This window comes from Crocodylus siamensis, chromosome 3 (genome assembly GCF_052110815.1).
Source record: "Crocodylus siamensis isolate JL-2025a chromosome 3, ASM5211081v1, whole genome shotgun sequence".
NCBI lineage: Eukaryota > Metazoa > Chordata > Crocodylia > Crocodylidae > Crocodylus > Crocodylus siamensis.
This window is the reverse complement of record NC_143397.1, coordinates 147,812,075-147,840,015: the sequence shown is the minus strand read 5'-3', so window position 1 is coordinate 147,840,015 and position 27,941 is coordinate 147,812,075. Positions and strand designations below refer to the sequence as shown.

At 40.9% G+C, this 27,941-nt stretch overlaps 2 protein-coding genes across 3 annotated transcripts in view; one reads left to right on the top strand and one right to left on the bottom strand.

Annotated features, from left to right (window-relative positions):
- DCDC2 (doublecortin domain containing 2) overlaps positions 1-6,223 on the top strand; it is a 94,390-nt gene extending 88,167 nt beyond the window's left edge. For both annotated transcript variants that reach the window (XM_090039481.1, XM_090039480.1), the window contains one exon: positions 130-6,223. In XM_090039481.1, coding sequence (XP_089895607.1) covers positions 130-237 — 108 coding nt within the window. In that variant the 3' untranslated portion in view covers positions 238-6,223. The remainder of the gene's footprint in view (positions 1-129) is intronic.
- A 7,763-nt stretch (positions 6,224-13,986) lies between these two features.
- NRSN1 (neurensin 1) lies at positions 13,987-24,540 on the bottom strand. Its single transcript, XM_090037290.1, has 3 exons — positions 24,401-24,540; positions 17,201-17,398; positions 13,987-16,261 (listed from the first exon to the last, which is right to left on the bottom strand). Exons 2-3 carry the CDS (start codon positions 17,387-17,389, stop codon positions 15,863-15,865), a joined length of 588 nt encoding a protein of 195 aa, XP_089893416.1. The 5' UTR covers positions 17,390-17,398; positions 24,401-24,540; the 3' UTR covers positions 13,987-15,862.
- Positions 24,541-27,941: the final 3,401 nt, after the last annotated feature.

Genomic DNA, 27,941 nt, shown 5'->3' with positions numbered 1-27,941 from the left:
ATAAACAAGACTCTTAGCCTCCATTTTTACATCAATTCTAGCATGACATTTAATGAACTACACATTGGGATGCAATGAAATCCGTTACCCAACAAACTGAAAATATCTATTTGGTTCTTTTTTCTTTAGGCTGATTCTCATCCTGAAAAAACATCAACAAACCCAAGAGTAACTATCACCAGCCCACAAGAAAGTGAAAAAAATGAACAAACCAATGAATATGCTGCTGTGGCATAGACATGAAAAAGTAGATTAGCAGAAAATGAAGGATTGTAATATTTGAAATTGAAAGCATTATTATCTGTTACTGATAATTTATAATGTGAAGATATAGTTGAGTACCACCTATTGAGTCTTGAAATGGTATTGCCATATAGAGTGACATAGATAACAAACATGAATGTTTATTAAAAAGAAGATTGAATTATTTTCTCAAGATGTGACTTTCAGATAGATTTTAGGGGAAAATATAAGGGGTTTGTTTAGCAATGCAATACATAAATGAACTATTTCTTCTGTGTTATGAGATGATAAATAGTAATAGACTCAACTCTGTGGCGTTGTTCCAATGTGCTCAAAAAACATAAGTTAGACTTCAGAATTTTTCAACAGATTTGTCTAGAAAAGATAAATATTTTTGTGACTCTTTCATTTGTATAACATTTTTCCTAGATTAATAAGCTGCTAAAAATATTACATGTTCTTTGTTTCCAAGTATATGTTTTAGAGATAATGGATTAGACTCTCTACTCCATGGACTTATACCCAGCTAGAACTGGTGCAGTACAATGGAGAGTCTGTCCCAATGTCACTGGACAGTGGCTTTCCATTGCATTCATTTAGGAGCAGTAGGGAAGACTGTATTAATGCAAAGCATGTATTTAGCACCATAAATATATGTTGTACAGTTTTAATCTAATGCTACAGCTTGTTTGCTGCTCTGAGAATCCTTATTGATTTTTCCAGGTGTACCAAGGTATAAGGATCCACATATGTGGAGAAATTTGCAGGATTTGGGCTGTTGAGGAAGACTGTTTCTCTCAGAAACGTACTGATTTATTTGCTTTTCAAAATTTGGTAATGTATCTATCAAAATGCTAAATTTATATGATACTATCGGTTAAGAAACCAAAATAGCAGGTAGATAGAAGTGCAGTTAGTTTGGACTAATTTTATAAAGACTGGATTTTGATTGGTTTGAAATTCAACCAATAAGAAACTAATTTATCACTGAAAACAATAACCCATATCCTCAGTTGCTGTAGATCAGCATAGTGCCATTGAAGTCAATGGAGCCATATGAGTTTACACACCACTTGAGGATCTTGCTCACCAGTTTTGCACACAACTCTCTGCTAGGTGTTCTGTATATGGCAGTTCTTAATGACAACAAAGTTAATTTCACCACTTCTAATTAGCTGCTTCCTGATAGGCTGTGAGTTCATTTGCATTAGTAAATGAAGCCTTCGTCTAGAATGTGGTAGCCTGGATGACATTGACTCTATCACCCCTTTAGAGCCAAGCCTTGACCAATGCTGCCAGTAAGTAGCAAGTCATAAGCATAGGGTTATTCTCTGATCTTGTGTATAAATCATTTTATTGTACAAAAGCAAGTGGGACTTTTAGGTCTTGCTTAGGAGTAGCTTATTTTATTGTTTATGCTAGAAAACTGTTACTATGAAAGACTTAGTATCATTTTTATTGATGATAAAAAAATACTAAATTCATGAAAAATTGCAAGAAATGTTTTTGAAAAATGTGAAAAATCACTTATAATTGGAAACCACAAATTTCTCCAGCCACTATTTTTCTTTTAATTTATTGTTTTATGTATTGGATAACACTTTGTAACAATCTGTCTCATTCTGTAAAAGTCAGTGTCTCCCACGCTGAAAATGTTCTTCTCCACGTTAGTGGGAACAACAATCTTCATCCTTTTTTGTTCTTGCTTTGTTTTTTAAAGACTCTTCTTTTAAGATTTCAGAGCCTGATATTTGAAAGGTAAAATTGAAATTTGTTTTTTTTAAATTAGTCAATTATAAATATTTGACAGTATACCATCAACTTTTATTTAAGATTTAATTTACTACATTTCATGAGGGAATATTCAATTTTTAAATAAAATTTTCTGTCTGTTATCTGCAAAACATCTTTGGATGCTTTTCTATAAAGTTGCAACAGAGTTTTTTAGAAAATAGGAGCATAAGCATTTTCAGTATGTTATGTCTTGCAGTGACATGTAGTATCATTACAAATATGAGTGTTGGTACCAGGCACTCTTATGTTATTTCAGATAGAGAGGTTTAGCTTGCTGGGACGCAGGTAGTGCTGATGACTTCCCAGTAAAACTGAAACAAAAAGCATTGCAACTGTGTATGAGGCCCTGACAACAGATTTTCTGCTTGCTTGGTATGTTTACTGGCTTATGCAAGTTATGAGTATGCATTATTTTACTAACTTCAAATGCAGAAATTAGAGGTTTTAAAAAGAGTTTGCTTGTAAGGAGAAAGATTCTAAATTTGATTTTGGATCACAAGGAGCTTGATCATTTAACCCAATCTTTGGAGGATTGATTTTAAGTCTGACAACCTAGCACAGCCTATACATGTGCTCTAAAGTGTTTCTATTAGAATGTGTTGGAGCAGACAGACAGCTGGAGCGTTCTAATTACAATGCTCCCGTGTGCTGCCATGTCGCATGTATTCCTCATCCCACATTTCAAAATAGCAGTGGGGAGCTTTAACTAAAGCTAGTCGAACAGGCTTTAAAGCACCCAGTGTGGCCATTTTGAACTGTGGGACGCTAAACACATGAGACACTTTGGTGTTTTAGTTAGTGGCTCCCAAAAGCTGCTCAAATTAAAATGCCCTTCCCCCACCACCCAGGAGCACATGTATAGGCACCCCTAGTAATTACAATGCAAGCAATATGATCCTACAGTTTTTGCATTGTACAGAAGTCAAATTCTGTGGGCCTGTTTCTGTAGATGTAGAAGACAATGTGGTGCTCTGATAGGGTGTGTGTGTATGTACACACATACATAAACACGTGTGTATATACACATACATACATACACACGTGTGCATATTCTAACCAGTTCTAGGCTTTATTTCATACTTGACATGTTGAACATAAAACCTTTTGTAAACACTGTAGTAATTTTCAGAGCTGTGAGGGTTTATGCTGGAGGTTGGTAAAGCTTTCCAGCAGGGAAGCCAGAATGACCCAGCTCACGCACACAAGCACGCATGCACACTGTATTTATGGTGTGCAAATACAAATATATAGTGTAGTTGCATACATTTATAATGTATTTACATATTATAATATTTGAAAATGACTTAACATTGTGTATTTTCATTTTTGGATGTTTGTCTTGAGACACCATGCTGAGACTTAATGCTGATCCTCTGTCTTCTGACACATGGGTCCGTTTAAGGTATTTCAGTTTAGACACCATAAATGTATGTATCCAAAATTGATGATCCATTTGAAAATCTTGGGTTTTAGGAGAAGAGGCATTTTCTCAGGATTATAGTACACAAATTAAGAATGGACTTGTTTATATGTGTGTTCTTCACCATTGGCATTCAACCAGTAATAAGAGTAACTTTATCTCTTCACTGGTGCTATCCAAGGAAATGATCAAAATCCCTGTGTATCTTTCTAATTTGTAAACATTTTGTGGAGTTACAGTGGGAGATTAAGTTTCCAGTTCAGCAACTCACTTAAGCATATGCTTAAATCCCCTCAGATTACAGCAGACACTTAAAATTAAACTCAGACCTAAATGCTTTGATGAAGTAGGTGCAAAATCAAATTACAATATATCTCAAGTGAAGTGAAGACAAAAGTGAAAAAATTGTTTTAAAAATCCCATCTAAAATAGGAGTAAGTAATTTAGCTGTTAATAAATCACTCCAAAATATCAGAAGGTACAAAACAGAGTGGTGCCTATTGGTATTTTGAATAACTGTCTTAGAGTTATATTAAAGTAACCTATAAAGATTACCTAAAACTAAATAAAGTATCTTGAGGAAGAATAGATTTGCTAAAATTATTTTATTATAAAGCAGCTTATTTTTTTAAACCACAAATGCAATAATTCACAAGAAGACTTGTGATTTACCCTTATAGTTTGGGTGAGTTGTACGCACAGCTAAGCTGTACTAGAATATCCCATTATTTTTGTTACCCACTGCCTCGCCATGATTTGTTCCATCCACTTGTGTCCTGATGTTTAGATTATAAGCTTCGTGAGGAAGAGACTGCATTTACCGTATGTGTGTCTGCTGTGGAGAGCAACAGCCCTAGACTCTACAGCAATAGTAATAACATGAGCAATTCCCCAGGGATAATATTCTTAGAAAACATAATTCTGTGTGGTCAAAACTCTTCCCTTTACCTTCTAGCCAAAAACACTCTGGACATGCCAGTATACAGTAAGCCATTCACTTAAGGATTGTTATTTATGGCTCTGTGTGTGCATGTGCTTGTGCACGCACGTGTGAAAACATGTGCACAATGATAGGTAGGATATTACTGGCTTCTTGTGATAGCTTATATTTATAATGCAGGACACCCTTAGAACCAGTAATATCTTACCCACTGAAAAGAGACTGCATGTGGGGTTTTTTTTGTTTTTGTTTTAAGTAAAACATATGCTTAAGCATTTTGCTGCACTAAGGTAGAACATTTAAAACACTTATCTGGGTGCTGGTGAGAACAGCAGCCTACAGCTAGCTGTAAATCTGCCAGGAGCTGAGGAGCTCAGGAAAAAAAAAAGTGATTAGTTTGGAATATTCAGGTAAGAGATCAGCCCCTCTGCACAGAGCAGGGGGTGGGCAGTACTGACTGGGTCACAGGGGCTGGCTTGCTGTCAGTAGAAGGTTGCCAATTCCTGATATCCTTCATCAGATGCTGTCAGATATCATCTGAAGAAGTAGGTTGTTAACTATGAAAGCTCATGTCTCCCTCAGTCAGTTAGTGTCTAAGGGCTTTTTTATACATGCTCTGGGAGGTGGGAGTGGGTGGTGCTTTAATTAGTGAGCCATGCTAATTAAAAGCACCCAATCATCATATGTATCAGTATCCCTGCACTGGAAAAATGGTGGTGGGGTGCTCTGAGCCCTAGCCCCACTGAAGACATTGTTACAATTGCGGTTAACTTCACTAGAGCCAAAGTTGCAGTCAGGATATATGATTCATGAACCCACTCAACCACGAATTCAGAAGGTGCCCACTGCCCATATGGTCCCTAGCTTAGCATAAATGAGAGAGGTTCATGCCTTATAATATATATCAATTACATGCCGTTTCATTATGGCGATTTGTTTGTTTTAGCGGACAGTTAAAGGCACTATCATTATTCTTCCAGTTCACATTAGTTAATCTTTATGAGCATTAGCGATTCTCAGTTGGAAAATAGAACATGAACCTTTTCTCAAGAATCTCACCTGTATGTAACCTTAGTCCTGCACAAGTAATTGGTAACTCGGAGTGAGGGAAAGGGAGATCAAGCTCATAATTTGAGCTGCCTACTTGGAATATTATTTCAAGATATTTGTGTTTTCCAAACCCTGAAGTGAGACGAAAGAAAATGCTACCCAAGATGAAAACTCTCTCCTTACTATCAAACCAAAGTAGCTGGTCTGGGTATTGATTCCTTCCATTTGCCTCATTCTCAGCTTCCATCCTAGTGATACGCCTATATGGGATGCTCATGCAGAACTAGGCCATGGGCTGCACAGATAATTATAGGTAGTTTTCAACATTATTTTTTCTTTTCCCCCACTCTTCCTGTTCAAAATGAGTGATATCAGCAACAGCTCACAAATAAACAACCTAAAGAAGAAGGCTAAGTTTCCCCTCACAGAAGACAGGCTAGCCCAATAATATGCTTGGTAGCAAACTATGGTAGCTGGAAGAATTCAGTCATAATTGCAATGGTGTCAAAGGCATGGCTTAACATATCCAAAGCATAATTTCCAGCTGGGATCTACCTGATTTCCTTTCTGTCCAAAGAGGAGAAATAAAAGGAACGTTTATCCTGTCACAATCCTTGCCACAAACTCATATGGTTACATTATTTTTTTAAAGAATAAGCATTAAAGAAAATATACTTTGCAAAACTACTATGTAAATCAAACACTATATTGTAAAATGATAGAATGCTTTTGGTAACAAAACACCTATTTATTTATAAAGAGAATCTATGCCTTCATTTATCTCTGTGTGTTTTTTTTCCCCTTACCTTGTTGTAGACCTAGCTTTTTGAAAGAGACTTTAAAAGTAAAAAAGATTGACTTCCTTAAGTCTTATCAGATTTTAGCAGAGGAAAGAAACCAGAAAGATGCCTGTATATAAACCCTTTGTCTGTGCATGTAATCAGTGAATTCTGACTCATTGCAGTCAATTGGATTATTTTTGGGAATTGTGTTCATAAGTGTAGATCCTTAGTGGAGGTCGTCTTCTGCAGACTGGATTTGGGAGAGTGAAAACTGACATGGATGCAATAAGTAAGAGCAGTGACCTTATAAATTGAGAAATAATTTTCCTTTCACTGACCTTTGGCACAAACAGTTCAGCAGTAGTTAAAGTCTACCCACTCAAACCTTTAGAATCAAGCCAAGTCATCATGACACTGAGAGGTCAAAGTTCCAACAAAAGGCTTGTAAAATTCTAAGAAAATTACATCTCTAAAAACAGATTACATGATTTTCAACTCTTAGTAGCATAGAGAGATTTCTTACTCTTCTCCCAGTCCCTATAATACATAATACAGGGAGAGTTCAACTTTCAAATATGAAAACAAACGTTATTCCTCTTTCACAAGCAGTTCCACTTTGCAGAAATTTAAAAGATGGTTGGAAGTTAATACCTTCAGCTTTTATACAAAAATTGTACAGGGATAAATCCTGATAGGATACCAAAAGGACTGACCTTTCATTGTTGCTTTTAAAATTAAGGTTAAAAAAGAGAAGATTATTCAGATAAAACAGTGACATTCAAAAAACTTAACGACATTTTTTGAAATGGTCACATGAAATAAGCATTGCCTACATTATATCCACAGCTGAGTAAGATGATCCAGTCACAACATTGTCTACTGATCCAGTTAAAGCATGGTTAACATTTGGACTATGGTAGGATCTGGTTGTGTTGTAGGCTGCGGTTTACGTTGATTATGGGGATACAGCTGAGTCCCATTCCCACTTTTCATTTTGACGCTTTTGCAACCCCATCACCTGACTTGGTTTGGTTGTAGCACATATAGTTCAATATGTGTTCAATATCACAGGATGAACTGAATCTGGTTAAGGCTTTGATTTTCTTCTTGGAGCAGGTAACTGAAGACTGTAAGCAAGGGTGAGGGAAGGATTCTAAAACCCTTCTGCTCAGCTGGAGACAGACTTTAGGGAGGGTTTTGGGTAAGGAGAATGATCCGTGTGAGCAAGAGCTTGTTGGCAAAGCTGTCTAGGGAGAAGCTGAAGATGCATGTTCTAGGGTGAGGATTAAGCCCTAGGAAACAAACAAATCAATGTAGAAGATGGCCCCTAAGGAAGAATAAAGTGATGTAGGAAGCTGGAGTGAATGCCTCTCAGATTGCAGCAATTATTTTCCCAGTTCCTTTATGGGAGCAGATATTTCCAGAAAACAGAGCCTGTACTCTCTAGGTGGGAAATTCTTGGTGGAAGAGACTGACATCTTCCTTCCTTGAAGCTTCAGTCATAAATTTCTGTTGGGCATTACCCCCACCCCTTGCCCAGCTGGTGAAATGAATAGGAGGAACTGTTCATCCTCCTATAGTGTATGACTGCTGTGTAGATATGCGGTAGTAATTCTAACTTGTTGGAGTTGCTTCCAACAAATTGGGTTCACAGGAGACCTGATGTGAATGCAATTTTTCCTCATAATAGAGAAAGGAATGGAAGAAGTCTATTGCTATCTTTTCTGTGTGTCTTACAAGCCAGGACCTGGCACACTACAGCCAAAAAGATTTGTTTCCAATGATCTTTATCATACAGAGTTAGAAATAGTTTTATTATAGAAGAGATTATAACTTCAGGACTGTCAACCTCTTCGGTGCTCCCAGTTGGCAATCTTGTCCTAAAAAAAGCACATCTGATTCTCACAGGTGGTGTCTTGTGAGTGGAGGCAGCCATGTGTTAGTGGCACAGTGCCAAGTAACATCGATTAAAGCCTTTCCCCAGGATGTAGCACTCTCAAATGTGAATTCTGGTGGTCAACCTCGACAACACAGTGGGGGATAGCTTTTTTTTTTTTCCCTCAAGTGCTGCTCTGCAAAAGGTTCAGTGCTGGTACCATGTGCATCCTCTTTCACTTGCTAATGTCTGTTCACACTTGGGTGCACTAACAAACAAAGCTCTAGCTTCACTCTGCCTGTTTAACTGCAGCGTGAGCCCTCAAACAATAAAAAAGATATCAGCAAGTCTTTCAGGTGCAAAGCTGGGGGTGGGGAGAGAAGATGAGGTCTGGTTCAGTTTCAGAAATGATTTGGATGCTTCCCCACCATGAGCTGCCACCCTTCTGAAAGCCTGTTGCCCCTAAGGCAAATGGAGAGCCCCCTTTTCCCAAGCATGCTTCTTAAAGCCCTGAAATAGAACAAAGCTCCAATACAGGAATCACAAACTAGAACTTTTACAGGTGTGCCTAGCACTAACACATGTGTTCAGGTGTCCTGTGGTCCTGATTGAGAATAGCTGACCCGATTGGGGTGAATTCATTCCATTGCAAGCTTCCAGGCAGGGAGATGAAAGCTGGATGCTTAGTGGGGAAGTCAGAGACCTCTGCTACAGCTTGCTAACTATGCACCTGTACAGAACATGAGGCACCTACACTATTATTGGTAGATAAAGCAGGAAATGTGAGAAAGTCCAGATCATGTTACTTAAATCAGTTTGTAGTAGGAGCTGCTTTTTGGTGTCTTCAAGTGGAGAACACAATGATTTTGCTGGAGGGGGGATTGGGATTTTCAAAAGCATTCAAAGGACTTGAAGTATGGTCCACACTGCAGTCTCACAGTGTGACTACAGTTACCTTGGGTACCTTGATACTGCAGCATGAGGTCCACCTCAAACTGCTTATGTCAGGGGTGGGCAATTATTTTGGGCAGAGGGCTGTTTTCTGAGTTTTGGCAAGCCATCGTGGGCTGCATGACAGGCAGCCCAGGGCAGATGAATATTCATTTTCTAAATTTTTTTAGGGGCCCTGTGGGCCAGATACAATGGCCTGGCAGGCCACATCTGGCCCCTGGGCTGCATTTTGCCCACCCCTGGCTTATGTGTTTATCCTGGGTTTGAAGTGGACTTTTTTTCAGCTCATGTTGTAGCTGCTGCTGCAGTTTCACTGTTGAAGGTGCCAGAGCAAGGTTCCCTGTAACTAGCTTGGGCATGCCAACTTTGGACAACATCTCCTTTGTTGTCCAACCTTCCTCTTGAATTCTGCCTAATTCTCCTGGGCTTCTTTGAGAAGTCCAGCCTAGTGGTTCCTGTTTTATCATTTGTTTATTGTCAGAAGATACTGAAACCCATGCAGCAAGCTAATCAGCCCTGTGCAAGATGGGCTGTAGTATACAGTGCGTATCTCCATTTCTTTAGGGCAGAGGAAAGTTGATAGAGCCAGGGGGACTTTCAGCTTGGAACCAGACAGAGTGTTCATTTGCTGTGGGATGAACCCATCTCTAAGCAGACTGGGTGATGTGAACCTCTACCAGCTCCTGCTGAGCAATAACTATGCCTGGGCCAGGAGTGGTGACTTCTGGAAAGTCACCACTGAAAGTAATATATATAATTAGTGCAGGGACTAAGGACACAGAGAGAATCCAAACTTGTAAACATCTAGGCTTCTTCATCTGGCAGAATTATCTGCCTCTGTCACATAGCCAACTGTCAGGATGCTTCCACAGGCCCAAGTTTCTCCCTGCTCTTCTGCTGCTTGTCTCAAGGAACATGTGCCCCTGATATAGCTCCTTTTCCTTGCAAGCCTTAGTTCCACCTGCCATCACATCAGACCTTGCAGCTGCAGCAGGGAAATCTTTGCTGGTTCCAGGAGTCTCCCTCTTGCATTGTACAATATTATGGGTCTCCTCCTCCAAAAAGAGGTAAGCCTAGAATATCAGTTATCCTGAAATCACACTTTATCACAGGCAATTAATAAGGCAACAACATAGCAAAAGATAGGAGAGAGAAATCTGTGCAAGAAAAAATAACTGTACAATTTGAGGGCAGAGTTGCATACAAAAATACAGCTGATCAAACTCCTATCCTCTTGTCTGACTATGAAGATATCCTTTTGAGAGCCTTGTTAGCATTTCCAGAGACCAGCCTTCTTGCTGACTCTAACCAGCCTCCACAGTTAGGAACCAAGATTCACCCTCAAGATATGGGAGGATCCAAAGACCACTTCTTGCCAACAGACATCTCCTAAGTACCTTTAAGCAACAGCAATCTTTACTGTACTATTCATTTTTCAGAGTCCTCCAGATGTTTCTTCCTGCCTGGGGAATCTCAAATTCCCCCAGATAATGACCTTTCCCCCTTAAATGTCCTTGTTATTGTGTATGACTAATACTTTTCACTCCAACCTGATCAATATTTTGGGTGCTCACCCTAGATACTAGTTGCATCCCTTTTTCAATAGCCCTTTAGTCCAAGCACCGGCTTTTTCTGACAATTGCTCTTCTTGGAATGCAATTGGCCACCTTCACTAGCATCACGGAAAGTGGAGTAGAATGAGCTGCCTTGTTCTGAAATCTGGAGTCAGCACAAAATAGACAGTTATTTACTGGTACCCCAATGGGAGAACACATAGGCATCTTTAATTTAGTTTGTCACAGACCCATCACCAAAACAGGAATGATTTGCGGGGATCAGTGTATCATACAGAGGTACTTGTCCAGAGTTTGATTTAATACCCTCATGTGTTAGCTTTTGAAAGCTAACAATAAGCAGTGTCCATTTTTATCCCTGTAAAGATTGTGTTATTTTTTATGTAGGCTTGCAGTTTTTGTAACACAGGCTATAGTCTTTTGATTAAGCTAACCAGATCACAAAGGTGATTTTTTTTCTCTAGCTAATTGCTGTTTGCCTGTCTGAGGAGCTATGGCATACAGGGAGAAGGCAAAACACTTTACTAATCAGTTTGCAGTGTTTAAAATGATCTCCCCTTCTCTAGTTACAAAAGAATCATCCCTGTAATAAAGTGCCAGTTTATTGAAACATGGAGCCTTTAAAATGGTCATGTGGGTTATTTGTAGCTAGGTTTGTTTAATTCTCTTTGTGCTGATGTTTGTTTATGAATATACTCAAATGGGAAAGATTATTTCCAAAACAGTTGTCTCTTTAAATGACCTGATGCGGAACTAAGCCTCACTCTAGTTAACATATGCAGCAGTCTATTAATGTAATAAATGAGAAGTGAGAGTCCTCTCTTCTCTGAACCAGCCCTGACAGGAAAGGCATGAAGGCACAGATGTGGAGTTTATGCAGGTAGCTGAAAGCCCCATGAAGGGTATGTGTGGTCTCTCAGTGTTTTAACTGGGGGACATACCTTTGGCTTACAGAACACCTTATTTTTGGCAATGTCACCAAAAGGACAAACTGCAATAGGGACAAACTGGCAGAACTCAAAACTCAGTTCACTCCACCTTAGAAAAGAGCTGGCTCTGAGAATCTATTAAGAGAACAACAGTCTACTATTTTATGTACTATTGCTCTTGGCTACTAATGAGGTGTGGTGAACAGAAAGAGAGCCTTTTGAACCCTGTCTCTGGAGACCAAGGACATCTTGTTCTCTTGAAGGCTGTGGTAACTCTGATTCAGGAAATGCTGGACTTGTCTGTTGTACATTGACAAGGTGACCTGCTAACACTGTATGGGCTTACACTCTAATACCTTTATTTTACTGAGTTGTTCTTGCTGTTGCCAAGTGATACAGAAGAGACCCTGAAATGCTTCTAGCTTTGATTCTTGCCGTCTGCTGTAGTTCTGCTTCCATATCTCAGGACTAATTTTCCCCCTGCCTCCCCTGCACCTTTTTGACATACTGAATAAGAAGGTATTCTAACCCTACTTTCAGCTTGGCCATACTGGGCTTTCCTCCCACCAAAGGCCATAGGATCCATCTTCTTCATCTCCTCTGTCTTAGCTATTTCTGTGTGCGACTTCATGTTTTCAAACACACATGATTACAAATCTAATATGTGAAAATGTCATGCCAGGGCTATATCATAAATAGTGAATGAATCTGCTGACATTCAGCTGGGGAGGAGAGGCTATTTATGTTCCTCTGCCAGTACCCTGTGCTTCACTCCACAATGGGAATAAAAGGCAAGTAGAAGTGTCAGCAGAGGCTGTGGCAGAAGGTGAGGAGGAAATACTGATGCTGAAGTGAAGCAATCACTATGCAGTGCAGTAGGGGAAAATGGCATAAACTTCATGAGAGTGTATCCATCAAAGTGAACATGACAAAACCAATGGTTGCCAATCATAACTGGAAAATCTGATTTCTTCCATGCTGATTTCAGAGAGAATGGATTTATGGTAAAGCAGTTTTTGTTGTAATTGCAAGTCTAATAAGGATGAAAGAAAAATAAAAACCATTTACAGTATGTGTAAGGATTTGATAGATGACAATTAGGTGAGGTGGTATCTCAAGGTTTTAAAAGAGTCAATCCATTAACATCTTATTTGTGAAAGCGACAGCATCCATTCTTTGTATTGGAAAGTGTTTCTTGAATTTTGAAAGTCTGAGTTGGGAGGAGAGGGTGTTAGACATATGATATAGTTGTCTAGTGGACTATGTAAGATGAGGGAACAGTGGGAATGATAGCAAGCCAGAAATGTGGTCGAGGTCTTACTTGCTTCTGTGGGCTTCTGTGCTAGGTAACTTATGGAACAGACTGATTCATCACCAGGGTTCAAATCAGCATCTAAAGTGCTTGAGGTCTGGGCTACCTGAGTAAGTGGTAGACATGATAGGCTGTTGTTTCCATATGAGCCTGCTGTTATGGAAGCACAGGATGCGAGTGGATTTCACAACTGCTTATTTGATTGAAGAAGAATGTTGAGACTTATTTTTGGCTTAATCCTTGGCTTTAGAGGCATGTGCACTGTAGGGGTTACAGATCATTCTGCCACTTCTTCCACAACTGACTGTCATTGTTCCTTACCTCCATTCATGTCTTTCTTTTCCCCTCCACCCCACTTCCATCTTCTTTCCTAGCTCCTATCTCTCTCAACCTATTCCTGTGCTCCTCCCACTTCTTCATATGACTCCCATGTTTCCTCCTCCTCTGTCTTTTCTCAGCTCATAGTAGTGTAATGACTCTTGCTTATTACAGTGTCAAAATATATTAAACCAAAGAAGGGGTTATAGGGCCATATAGTAGAGCGCTTGGTTTGTTTCATCCAATCACAAACAACTGGGTCATCTCATCTCCCAGGCAAAGATGTCACCAGAGAAATCATTTAATGTGTTTTTAAAATGAGTTGTAGCTTTTATTCACTTCTAGAAAATGGGTAAATGGATACAGTTTTTTTCCATGAAATTGGATTTATTCTTTTACTTCAAATGCAGCATTCAGCAAAATATAAGTGGAGAGATGGGAATAACTGAGAGAGATTGGAGTGATCATTTTAATTTCATCCAGTGATCTACACTGCAAGACCTGAAATGTCACACTGTCACTATGCACAATCTTTAATTAAACTTTGCATTGAAAAGGTCAGAGTGGTCTGTCTTCCTGCTGCCTACACACTAATAGCCTGACAGCAGTAGAGAAAAGCATTCTAAAGAAGGCTCCTTCTGTCTTGAAAATAGTTAACAACCTACCTTATTTTGTCTTTGGGATATAATGCATGCAATACACAACAAGCAACTGTGAATGATGCAGCTATATTTCTATTTTGGTGCTACTGCACACTACATGAGCAATTGCCAGACCTCGCTCCCTGCGATGAGAGCACTTGCTGTCTCTACTTATTTTTAACCAGTACAGTGCATGTGATTTCCACCCCCACAATCTTCTTCTCCTCCTCCCCCCGTCCTTTTTTTTTTAAAATACGAGTTGTACTATGCTCACTAAGCCATGGGTGTGAGGCAGTTGCCAAATAGACACAGAATTTATTTCATTTCAGTCTCCGACTTTTGGATGCAAGGTATGTTATTATTATCCTTCTTTTATAGTCTTAATCCTTGGGCATTTCAAAATTTGTGTTGCTAAAGAAATCAATCTCTCTGTGCTCACTTTTGTAGAATTAAGAACATTGTACTCAATGCTCTCAACCTCCTACAATAACGATTCCAGATTTGCTATTAGAAACACACAAAGAAACCCTCCTCCTAACTTCTGTACTTCTTAAAGTCCATAAAAGTTTTCAAAGGCCCAGAGCTCTTGAACCATCAAGGCAGGGAGAACAGTCACTCACAGATTTCTGCTTTTTTGGTAAAACAGAATATATTTTTGTGAGCCTGCCTCAAGGTCATTGCCATCAGATCCCATGCTCCATCTTGGCCCTGTGATTGAAATTGATTCTTTTTCTGCACCGCTTCTATTGTCAAAGTGCTTGTGGATTCCCGTGTGCCAAGCAAAAAAATGACAAGTTGAAAGGACTGACCAGGGAGATCACACTTTTTTGTGTGTGTGTGATTAGTTCATATATATCTTTTTTTTTTATTTAATCCATTCAAAAATAGACAGAACTATAAGGTGGCACATGTTGTCAGAGAATACAAAGTTCACATCTTTGTACACTTTAATTCATGGTTTAAGCCAGTGATACAATTGCCTCATTTGAAAGGGGAGGGGAAAAAAGTAGTTGGGTAAGTGTCTACATAAAGGTATTCTGACTACAGATAGATTTCTCTATTGTCTATAAAAATATAACAATAACATTTTAAAATATTTTAATGGGTATATTAAAAGGTCAATGAATGGGATTCAGGTGAGACAGAATGCTATGAATTAACAATTTCACTGTAAACCACAGTTGATGATTTCCTTCCTCATAAGGCCCAAATGTGTATCTGTGTCTTTCTGAGTTTTAAAAAAATATATGACAAAGACTTGTAAGGGATGTGACACTTAGCAGCAGCTGAGGATACGGGGCATTCTTCTTAAATGAAAATTATTTTGCACCTTCTATTTTTTAAGATAAAGTTTTCTGATGGAAAAAGATGGTGTAATGGCAGGTCTGTGTGGATTGGCAGTACACTTAGGTCTAAAAATGTCAGTTTCCCTTATGGATAGGGTGTTAGGAATTAAGACAAAAGTCAAAACATAGGCAGTCTAGTGTCCTGTGTATATACCTATTTGCACTACTATTTTTATAAGGACCACGGACAAGGACAAGACTATCAGTCCGAATCCAGAAGAGGATTAGACTCCCTGTGCAGCAGGACTGGAGAGTTAAGGAACAAGAAGCCAGACAACATTATAATATTAAAAATGACCAGAAAAAAAATCCCCAAAGCTTTAAAACAAAGCATATTTTAAGGTTTCCAAGGTACAGTTGGTCTAAATGTGCTCGGTGTTCTCAAACTACACAATCTGATAAATTAAACCTGCTTGATTGTGTTTTTCTGTGTGGTCATCTGTTTAACACAGATAAACACTTTTAAAATACAGAATTCATATCTGAACACTTAAATCCACTGCTCAAAGCATTAATCGTCCAACTTCATTCTTTTGCCAATTCTAAATTTCTGTTGGATAAAGTTTCCAATCAGCATCTTTCTTATAGAGCAGAGCACTTTCTGCTGTGCTGTAAACACAAAAATCAGATGCTCACACAAGCTGACTTTTTCAAATTAAGTGATTTATAAATTAAAAAGGAAAATGTCAGGTTTCAGATAAAGGTTGGATGTTTTGAACTTTGGACAAAGTGACAGGTATCTTTGAGTCTCCTGGCATTGGTGCTTTTGTGACTGGGTGTGCATGGGCTTTTCTATCTGCTATTCTCTCTTTAAACCTTTGCTGAAGGTACTTTTCTTCTTTGGAGTAATTCTTTGCAAATGCAGACATCAGCAGACATGCTGCCATCGTGGTCCCTCCAATACAAAATAAAATTGCTCCTGCTAGTTTACATATGTCAAGAGAACCATTAAATTGAATAGCATGGGTATCTACAACAACAAAATCTTCTGCCCCAAGAGCTTCAATTTTTGGTGGCACAAGAAAACCCACCATCAGAACTGTTAGCCCTATCAGCATAAGAACTGTCCCGGAGATGAGTCCGACCTGGAAAACAAGCAGGTTTAAAAATTAATATTATTTCACAGTTTATCTCATTTAATATGATGACATATACAGCTAATATTTTCAATGCATGCAAAGTATTTGGCAAGCTAACCAGCAGGCAGGCAGACCTTTTCTTTTAGGTCCCTTATAACTTGACTCATAGAACTAAAATGTGTAGCTGTTATAGCAGTATTTGAATTGCTTCTACAATGGCTATTAAAGTAAATGCATATATGGCAGTTTCTAAGAAAAAGAAATATATTACATACTGTAAAGTGTGTGTTGTATCTTGCTCTACACATAAAATAACCTATTACTGTGATGCTATAAAAACTTTGTCATAGTGGAAGTATTTTGGCACCCAAAGTCTCTTCACTCAGTTTTTATAAATAAACTACATTGTATATTGTTCTGTATGTGATACTTACTGGCTCCGGTCCATGAGACATCTCTCTCACAGAGGTTAATTTACATGGCTTATTTACAACCCACTGCTAATCTTTCTGTCAAATTTAAATTATAAATGCAAAACTTGATTTCTCCATAGGATTCCAAAGTTTTTTAGTAACCCAGGCCCTTATCACTTCATGATAGTTTGATCATACATTCCTGTGTAGGTTGTTACCATGAATGTCAATGGCAGCTATGCACTGAATATCAAGAACAATACATTTATTTATACATTTCAGTTATGGCCAGGATGTCTTTAAGTGATTAGTCATTCAATATTTTGATGCCCAATTGTAAATTCATTAGATGCACCTCATTTTCATAGTGTCGATGCTCAAGAACTTGAGAAAATTGGTTTCTGTCATGTACTGCAAGTCAAGCAGCCAAGATTACTAGTTACTTTTGAAAACCTTGGCCTATGTTTTTGTACAGTTTTGGATACTTCCTTCCTCCCCTCCCCCCCACTCCCTGCTGGGCAATGGACGGTACCTTCCAGAATGCAGAGCTCCACCTGCTGGGCGATCTCTGGATCTGAAAATCATCCTCATCCTCCCAAATGGAAGCTGTGCAATCCTCATAGAACTGGTGCAGGTAGGATCGAACTCCATAGCGATGGTAACCTCCCTCTGCACTACCTTGTGCTTGCTTGGACCCACAGATGTCTGCATACGAGCTCATTCTTCTTTCCTGCAAAGGGATTCCACATCAGTCATTACCAAACAGTACTGCTCCAAGTACTCTGCTGGGATGAATTCCTGAAGACCCCAACTAAGGGCTTTACTCTGGCCAAGCATTCACTCCTGGGTTTTCAGATCCCTTTGCAGTTCATAGATAGATATTGACAGTACTGCTGCACCGCAGAGATGCAACTGAGTGTTTCTTGTGGCATTCCTAGAACCAGAAATTCACAGTTCAAAGGGAAATTACTTAAATTCAGGATGGGGAGTCATCACTATCACCCTCCAGCTCCAACCCAAACACTATTGCCTCTGCTAGCCATAGTTTGTTAGTTACAGGCACCATTTCAGAACATCACAGAAACTTTTGGATGTCTATCTTGTTTGATTCTGTTAAAAAAGTTTTAATAATGGGATAATATGCAACTGTAATGTGTAATTATGGAGGATCTGATAATGAAGTTTAGCCTTAAACAATTTTGATTCTGAGGGAAAAAAAACCCTCTGATTTCCTCACAAGATTTGTTTGCCTCTGACCATCAAAAAGAAAACTGATTAGGAACCAACTTGAAAGTGACTAATTTATTTTAACTCAACACACTGAGGAAAATGGGAACTTTAAAACCTGTGGAATAAGTCACAGCCGCACTAAAATCAATGCCAAAGTGACCATCAACTTGAATAAGGTTAGGATTTCACTTACTGTGAAAAAAATACATACAGGGTTCCTAATTCTTTCCTTTCTAATGGAAGTATTAACACAAAAAAGCACACATTTTATTTTTTAATCATGCAGGCCACCTGTGAACACACTTATAAAACCAGAACTTCAAATGGTTTAGTTAGAGGTACACAAGTGTTATTCAAAGACTTGTTTCAACTATATCTCTCTGAAATACTTCTAAAGTGTTGTCTATTTAAAGGTACATTAATATCTTTTTATGGATTGAGCATGATCAGAAGGCAGCAGCTTTAAGTAACATAATTGACTTCCTGTATCAGGGAAACAATGTAACTTAGCAAGGAAACAATGCTTTAAAATGCTTGTTGTAGGTTAGGTTCTCAACAGAAAGCCTCTTTTAAACAAAACTTCCTTCCATGGGCATCTAGTGCTTTTCCATTTCAGGAACTACAACAAGTGATGACAAATACATGGGCATTTATACATGTGCTCTGGCGGGGAGAGGAGGGCACTTTAATTAGAGTGTATGGGTGTCCCCACACTGAAAAATGGTGGTGGTGGGGGCTTTAGTTAAAGCACACCCACCAACATTTTTCAGCATGGGGATGCTGGAGCGTGGTAATTACCACACTCCATCCAACTCTGTTAATTGAGTCTGCTCCAGCACACTTTAATTGCACCATAATCGGAGCAGCCTTGATGCAGGTCTATAGGTACCCCATGGGATATCTCTGACTACAGACTACTTGCTTTACACACCTTAAAGGAGATGGGCAAATACTGTAGCATTCCTATAAACAATGCAAAAATCTAAAGTACGGTCATTAGATGGCAGACTGAGGTTCTTGGCAGTGGTCATGGCAGCAGTCCAAGTTCCTTGGAATCTGGTTGGTTCTGTGGGTAAATGATGGAGAATATTTTGCTCTCTTTCCATGAATTGTCAATAGTATATGTTTTGTATTTCCTAGCTATTTCATAATTGCAGCAAGAGAAATTCAGGTTGGACATTAAGATGAATTTTCTCACTATGAGGGTAATTCAATATTGGAACAGGCCATTCAGAGAAGTTGTGGACTCTCTATCTTTGGAGTCTTTAAGATCAGGTTAGACAAACACTTGACTGGGATGGTTTAGTTAGGAATGATCTCACCTTGGCCAGCTGGTTAGACTAGATGGTCTCCCTTGTAACTCTACTATTCTATGATAATCCTTCCATTAGAATACAGAATTTCTGTATCATGATCTGTAGAAAGGCCTTTTGGGCTGGTTAAATTAGTCTGTGAAGCTTCACTCTTCCTTGGTTACATTGCTTCTAATACTTGAGCTAGCTCAGTTGAAACTAATTAAGGTACCTCTATGCTGCAGACAAGATGGTAACTTTTTCTAAAGGCAATGGCCAAATTATGGCCTAACAGATCAGGTACAATGCCCATGAGATTAACAAGGCTATACAAGTTCCTGCCTGAGATTTAGAGCCTGCCCTTCTTTCCCATTGGACTCCATGTTTTCTACTTTGTGCTCAGTATGCTTGTTCTCCCCTCTCAAGATGTTTCCAAGTCAAGAAAAAGCTGGTCTCACTTTTCTGATCTGTGGACTGGTTAGAACAGCACATCCTCCCCCCCTTGATAGGTTTCAACGTGGGAACTCCCCTTCTTAGCTACAAAGGTAAAATGTGTGTTGATTTCTCTCATGAAAGTAGCAATTAAGCTGGAGGGAGCCCCAGAAAGCACAGACAATCCTGCATACTTTTGGAGGTTTATACCCTACCTGTCTGAACAAGAACAACTTAGGACCTACGTTGTCTTGCTTGAAATGCACAGAGCAAATTAGACAGCATATGGGAGGATTATTCTTCTCTTCCTGAAAATATAACTGGTAAGAAGATCTTATTACAGGTATTATTGACAACTTGTAAAGCTGTAAAACATTATTAGGTAGGCCTTGCACACACAGGATAACTTGCATGTCACAAACCTTGACATTTTCCACTAACACGGAATATTTTTTTATTGCCATTTGCTGCAAGCTTTTTTGTTGTGCTATAAACTTTAATCTTTATATGTTCTCAAGCAAAAGTGACACAAGTGTCAAATTATAGGGTTAACCACTGTAGAAAAAAATTCTTAAACAACGTTTTTTAATAAACAGCATATTTTTATAGTCTATTTGTTGTTCAGTGTCTGAACAGTGCTGTTTGTTCCTTTGGAAACTTGTCTGCTGTTTTTATTCCTTACCTAAAAATCAAGGTCATGTCTTTTTTATAATCACAGCCATATACCCAGCAACTAGCTAGCTGTAATCTTGACACAGGACAATGATTCCAGCCATCTTTTCCCCCACAAGTCATCCTCCCTGCTTCAACCCCAAAAATCCTGTAAAGATATTCCTTTGTAAAGAAGAAAAGGGAGGGTACAAGTACAGAAAGCAGCATTCTCTAAAGTAATGAAATAACTGTAAAAACAATAATTTGCTTATTAATAAAGGTTTTCCATCAGGAGACAGCAAAAGGCTTCACTAATGACAGAAGAGGAGCAAAACTATATGCAATAAAAATAAGAATGCGCTTAATAGTTTGATAGCTTCAGGTGTTTTAAAATGCCTCTCAAACACTAAATTAGCTCAGTCATAACCTGTGTGGTAGAAAACTGTGCCACACCTATTCTACAGTTAAATGAAATGAGTCAGACAAAAATCAAATGACATGAATAAAACCATATAAGAAGCTAGCAGTAGACTCAGGAATCATGGCTGCTAAGCCTATGCATCAGGCAGGTTATTTTGCTAGACTTGCCATAACTATGGCTAATAATTTCCATAACTTTCTTATTTGCATAGCTTTGTCATACCTAGGTCCATATTGCTATAACCTGCTTTAGACATACAATACTATAATAATAGCAGCTTATTATCCATATACCTCAAAGTGCCCTGTAAACATTAACCACACTTAATTGATAAGGAAAACTAAAGGGACTGGTCTGTCCTACAGTGGATCACTTACAGTACAGGAAACAGGCAGCTACTCTCCTGAATCTCTATCCACCTATTTGCAGGGTAACACTGCTTCTTTCAATAAATTATTGATGCTTGGTTCTCTATTGGCTTGCAGCTTGTGTAATCATCTTCATCAGTGCATAATGAGATGAGTAGGGAAAGCATTTTCCTCCCACTTTTCACAGGTGTAAATGACTTACTAGACCAAGGCAGCAGTCAGGCCTAATGAGCTGGATTCACTGGTATATTGCAATTGCCCTGTGCCTAGCAAAGCAGCCATACAAGTTGGTTAAGCAGCTCTAAACTTGGCTTTGGTCACTGGAATGACTTGAAACTAATGAAGCATATCAATGGATCTGCCCCAATATCTGCAGTTTACTACATTCAGTTCAAGAGAATGGAATGGAAGAGGAAGTGGACTTAGATTAGTTATGTCAAATTAATTATGCACCACTTGGAGAAAAAAAAAAATCCCTCATGGTTGCATTTGTTGTAACCACATTGCCTCTTAGTCGAGACAGGTATGGTATCATTTGTTGTTTCCAGTTCTTGAAAGGGAATTGGCCCAAGAGAAATCGCACATTCTGGAATTATTTATTTTTTCCATGGATTTTTGTGCTTGAAAAAGCTTAAAAATTGGATTTTTTTTTTATAACAGAAAAGCTTAAAATTTTCAGAAAAGGCTTAGCAGACAAAAACCAAGCATGATCTTTTTGTTAGAGTCTAATGAGATGTGACAGAAGGTAGAGTGGAAATGTACCTCGTACACTTACTTACTTAGTAATATCTTGTTCATAAGATTTCATGAACAAGATATTACTTCATCAGATGCTGATCTTCAAGGGGCATCTCTACACTGCCTTCTGCCTGTCTTCAGACAAACATGGCTAACTACCTCTCAGCTGTGACAGATTAGATTATCAACTCATATATCCCTTTTTGAAATGGGGCAGGGAAGGGAACTGATTAAGTGTAGCCAGTGCTACTAGCTGCTTTCAAGAAGACATTTTTAATCTGTACTTCACAAATGCATACACATACACAATTAACTTGCAACCTGTTGGAAAAACTATATAGAATTCTGCCTTTTTTGTTGAAGATTCTGTCAAGCTGTAAGCTCAAAAAGGTTTCACCTTCCTGATGGTTTGGAGCAGAGTGACATTCTGGCCTAAGTCACCTGGTCTTCTGACAATGATGGCTTCTGCCTTGTAGTCTGGACAGATCATCTTTCTGGTGAGAAACTAATACGTAGTTGGGTATCCTTTGCTAAAACGGATTATTGATTTAACATGAGCATTGGGCCTGAACTTGACACTTGTATCTGCTCCACAGAAAGTGCTTGCTTTTTTTTTTTTTTTAGGTTTTATACTTAAACCAATACAGGTATTACAATCCCCTCGAAATATGGTAATGTATGATCAGATCACTGCCTTAGAACATGCAGCTGCATAGTAGCAATCCCTAGCAACTTTAGTTTCCATGGTAAAAGCTTTCCTGTGTTTACTTCAAGGTTTATTACAGAGGCAGTGGTGGTGTGATCAGTTTTGTGAATAGATGGATATAATGTGGAGTCTACTTCAGGGGAAAAAGCCCCAACTGAATGAATTCTCAAATTGCTTTGTAATGTATTAATTTTTTTATTGAAGTATTAAAAATGATTACATGTTAGAACATTGCATTTGAAAGATATGCCAAGCAAAACAAAGAAAACAAAAAGGCAGTGATGCTGTCAACACATGCACACACAACTATGAATCTGAAAAACATAAAACACAGTCTAAGAGAGGTTCTTATGGTTGAAGTCTGCTCCCCCATCCTCATGATGATATACACTGTGACTTTTCTATTTATAAAAGGATTGTTTTTTCCCATTTTACTTACAGAAAGAGAGCCCAGAAGCAGTGGATATTAGAGAAACTAAAACAGACACTGAATAACATTTAATGGGACAGTCTTTTTGCTGCTTAAAATTTATATCATTATCCATTATTTTCTAAGGCTAGAAGCATGCTAAATATGATTTGTACTCCAATATGGTGAAGGGGGGAGTTCTTCCACTGACTTAAGAGGATATGGATCTTGTCTTCAGTGTAAAAGCCTTCTGAGGAGTTGGTTGGGAATTGTTCTATGACCTGGATAAGGGAGTATGATGGCACCTCATTACCCTTCTATGTAGACAACTTTGGTCTCTACTTTATGCATGGGGAAGAAAGCAGCAGTTATTTCTCATTTTATGAATACACAGGGAACTGAGCACCTTAATTCAACTCGGACAATGCAGAGGAGAAAGTAAAGTAAAGCAAGGAAAAAGTAGCTATGCAAATTCTTCCATTCATTGGACAAGGAGGAAGCAGAGACCATCTTGTAACTATGCCCAGATCAATGCAACTGCAAGGTGCCCTTTCCTGAGGGCTCCTCATAACTCCCCAGTCTTGTGCTCAGTGCCTTGGTGAGTAATGAGGTTATTGTGCAAAATCCTGCAAATTAAAATCTAATGCTGTCCCTTTTGCTCTGCTTACATGCTTTTAGGAATAACTGAGCAAGGTTAGGCTCACTTCTGATGTCTTAAAGAAGGTTAAAGCTGACCCCCCAGCATTGTCTCAATGCCTTCCTTTCCATTCTATCCTCCGGGAACAGCTATGTTAGTGGAACACAACCCCCTTCCCCATCCCATCCAGCTGCTGGACCCCTCCCCCTTCATCTCCCCAGCAAGGACACGGCGGTCGTGGGTTTTTAAAGAAGAAGCGATGGCTGTCGCCTTCTCCCCTCCCATCCCGCAAAGAGGGGTGATCAGGTGCCGGGGGCCGGGACGCTCCTGAGCCAGGTCTGGGGCCTCGTTTTTGATGCCTGATCCGCTGCCGGGAAGGAAAGCAAAGCCCTCCCTTGAGCAGCCTCCTCCGAAGAGGCTGAGCTCCGTGAGCCTCTCCCAGACCAGCGAGCCCCTGACTTTCCCGGCCCTGCCCTGGCGGGGCCTCCGCGCGGGCGCTGTCCGCGGTGCTGAAGCCCGGCCCCGGCCGCTGGAGCTCCCGGGCAGCCGGGCCCGCGGCGGGCGCTGTCCGCGGTGCTGAAGCCCGGCCCCGGCCCGGAGCAGCCGGGCTCCGCGGGAGCCATTCACCTGCCTGCCTCGACCAGGCTAATCTGAGCCGCTTCTCCCCAGCAAAACACGGCTCCCTGTCTTGTCCCCCTCCCATCGCTGCCGGTCTCCCCGAGCAGCCGCAGCCCCTGTGCTGGAGCAGGGAAGGCTGCGATCTCCCTCCACCCGGGGAAGGACTGGGGCTCGTGGGCAAGGGAAGCCGGGTCCTGCCCAATCCCCACAGAGCAAAGGGACTCGGTTACCTGCTCCTCCTCCTCCTCCTCCTCCTCCTCCCGCGCCTCCCCGCCGGCCGAGCCCAGGCAGCTGGGCTAGCTGCGGCTCTCTCGCTCCGGTCCCATCTCCGCTCTGAGCCACTCCAGCCCCCCACACCACGTATGCCTCAGCCCGGGGCCAGGCTCGCCCTGTGCCTGCGCACTGAGCAGCAGCCGCCGCCTCCTCCCGTCACCCCTGCAGCAGAGGCTGGCTGCTGCCTGTTGCTTGTGCCTGGCTTCTCACTGCACTTCCCAGGGCTTTACACAGCCTCTGTGGGGACAAAGGGGGGACGGGGGGGACGGGACACACAGCATATGTGCCTTGGCCTCTCGAGGCCATGCCGGAAGGGACAGTCAGTCAGGGAGACTTGCTTGCCCCCAGGTCACAAAATAGAAGCCTCGCTTCAGGCTGCGTTATGAACCTAGAGCTCCCTTGGGTGCTGACACTGGCTGCATTTCTTCCTGGCAGGGCTGTCTCCCTCTTCTCTGAAGCACTGGGGCCACAGCAGTGCTTGGGCCATGTCCTGGCCTTAAAAGTACAACAAACTTCAAATAAATAAACAAGAAAAGGACATTAGGGAACACTCACCCAGCCTTAGCACCAGTGGGTCTCCAGGGACTCGAGCAAGGTGCTATGGACACCCGATACGGCTCACAAAGGCTTTGTTAGATGTGGCACTTTCAGGGCTCAAATGTTGGTGGATATTAGTGCCAGCTCCGGTTTGGAGCACGTCAGGCCAGTAGGGGACTTGAAGGACTAAAAGGTAAGGATCTCCCTCCTCTCCTCTCCCTTTCTAGGAGTCCTCCCTGACCCCTGGGGCTTTCTCTTTTCCTTCCCTGCCCCCAGGGTTCCCCCCACTTCTCAGGGTTCCCTGCTGCCCTGACCTGCCTGCTCTATGCCTAGGGGCTCCCCTCCTGCATCTTGGGGTCTGCCCCGGATCCCCCACCCTGGGGATCTCCTCCTGCCCCTCTGGATTTCCCCCTTCCCCCTCATGGCCCACCTGCATCCCTTGGGTCCCCCAGCTTACTTGTGGCCACCTGCCCAGTCCACAGAGAGGCAGTGGTGGTGATGGCAGCTGTAGCCAGGAATGTAGGTTCCCTTTCCCTGCCTGCTCCCCTGGGACAGTGTCAGGTAAGCTGGGATTGGGGAAGTGAGCAAGGATCTGGGTGCTAGGGGGGAGGTGGGGGATTGAGGGTTTGATCTGGTGGGGGTGGGGCAGCAGGCCAATCTCAGCTGGTTGGGGATGGGATCGAGGGGTGGTGCCCTGGTAGGGAGGGTTGGGCAGTGCAGTGGGCCCTACCTGGGCCAGTGAGTGGGTGGGTAGGGCCTTACACAAATGTGTAGCCTACAGTGGCTACTCTCTAGTGCAACATGGGCTGGGTAACACCGATCAAAGATTAACCTAACCTGGAGAGGCATAACACTAAACCACATAAAGAATGCTTAAAACTAATTTCACATGTAAATGTGTGGACAATCCAGGGGTTAAGAACTCTAGGAGCCACTTAAAATGAATGTGTAACAAGGCCCTCGGACACTAAAAGATGAGATGGAATTGGATCTCATTTACATCTCTAAGTCTGCTTAGGTGACTAATAGATAGGGCCCTACCTAAATTGTGGTGGAAGTTTGCGGTGCAGTGATATCTTTATTTTTGCTCTTTTTACTCTGATTCCCCCCTGCTCCCTGACCATCGCTGAATGGCTGAGAATGGATTCATGCCATGGTTTTTGTCTCTTAGTCACTCAGTGGTGGTGGTGGTAGGGAAGGGTAAGCTGCAAAAAGAGCGAGATTAAGGGCATTGCTGTGCTGAAAAATTCTGCTGCAATTTAAGTAGGTCCCTACTAATAGGATCTGGCTCTGGGGGCTCTGGCTTGGGCCACAGCCTGACAGAATGCTTCACAGGCTTAAAGGGGCAGCTTGTTTGGAAAGCAGGGGATTGATTTCCTTCCTGCTGCTGAGAATGCTATCTGTGAAACTCCATCAACAATCACCCTGTGCCACCATCTGTCTGGATCTCAGTAACAGAGAGTGGGGCCTCATTTATGATGGGCTCAGAGATGTGGGTTCTAATGCTGGTTTTTAAGTGACTAGGATGGCCTTGGTCATGCCATCACCTCTCTGTGCACTGCCTATTTATAATGTAAAACTCCCTGCAGAAAGATCCGTGCACTTGTAGACTTCTGAGCTTTATCTCAGTTGGAGCTTCTAGGCATCACTTTATAAATAACAGTGGGCTAAGATATATATATATATATATATATATATATATATTATTGTCCACTTACAGGGTGTTAAATAGCACAGAGAAACCCAAATTCAGCAATGACCAAGCTTGATGAGCTACCCATGTACAAAGAAAAAGAGGGACTTGAATCACAGGTCCCTACCATCATCATCCCACAGGCAGAACTTCTTACTGCCCAATGAATTTGTCCTTCATGTTTCTAGCTTGCTTGGAAGATTATTTCTATAAAATACCATTAAAAACCCAGTGGGAAACAGAATCATGCCTGTTCACCATCTTCAGTGCACATTTTGGGCTTGATAATCATCTTGGCTGCTGCCTGCTCCCTCAGCCACTGTAAATGGGTGCAACTTTTCTGATTTAGTAAATTGACACCAACATATACCAGTTGAGGATGTGACCTATCATGTTCTTGCTGAGATGTCAATATGTGTGGATTGGATAGTGATGAATAGCATAAATAAGGAACTGATCTTTTGCCCTAAATTAGTGCTAGGTCTGTGTCCTTGGGTCTGCAGTTGCAGCAGGAGAATAGCACTAGATTTAAAAAATGCTGCAACATGATGCCTTAGAGTACGTGTCTATTAGATTAGGTGGGCATGATTAGAGTGCTTCCCCAGTACTATAGTGGAAGCTGTGACAAGCAGAAAGAAAATACTTCAGGCAACGGGAAAAAACCCTGAAACTGTCCTCTTATACATAGGAAGAAACTAAATAGAGTAGGATGTGGTATTAGTCTTCATTAGATATTTGGATACATCTTTGTAAGGAATGGAGTTGCAAAGAGTTTAGGAATTTTGGGACAGGAAATAGACTAATAAATTCGTAGATGCTAGGGTTGGAAGGGACCTCAAAGGATCATCAAGTTCAACCTCCTGACAGTGGCAGGAAAAACTGCTGGGGTTATGTGACCCCAACCAGGTGTTTGTCCAGTCTCCTCTTGAAGACCCCCAAGGTAGGGGAGAGCACCACCTCCCTTGGAAGCCCATTCCAGATTCTGGCAACCGGTACTGTGAAGAAGCTCTTTCTGATGTCCATCCTAAAGCTATTCTCCATCAGCTTGTGGTTGTTGTTTCTGATTATTCCAAGGAGTGCTCTGGTAAACAGAGCATCTCCTATTCCCTGCTGCCCCCCCCACCCATGAATCTGTATCCTGCCACAAGATCCCCCTTCAGCCTTCTTTTACAGAGGCTGAAAATGTCCAGGTCCGTCATCCTTTCCTCATAAGGCCTTCCCTGCAGGTCTCCCTCCTCTGGACCCTCTCAAGGTTGCCCACGTCCTTC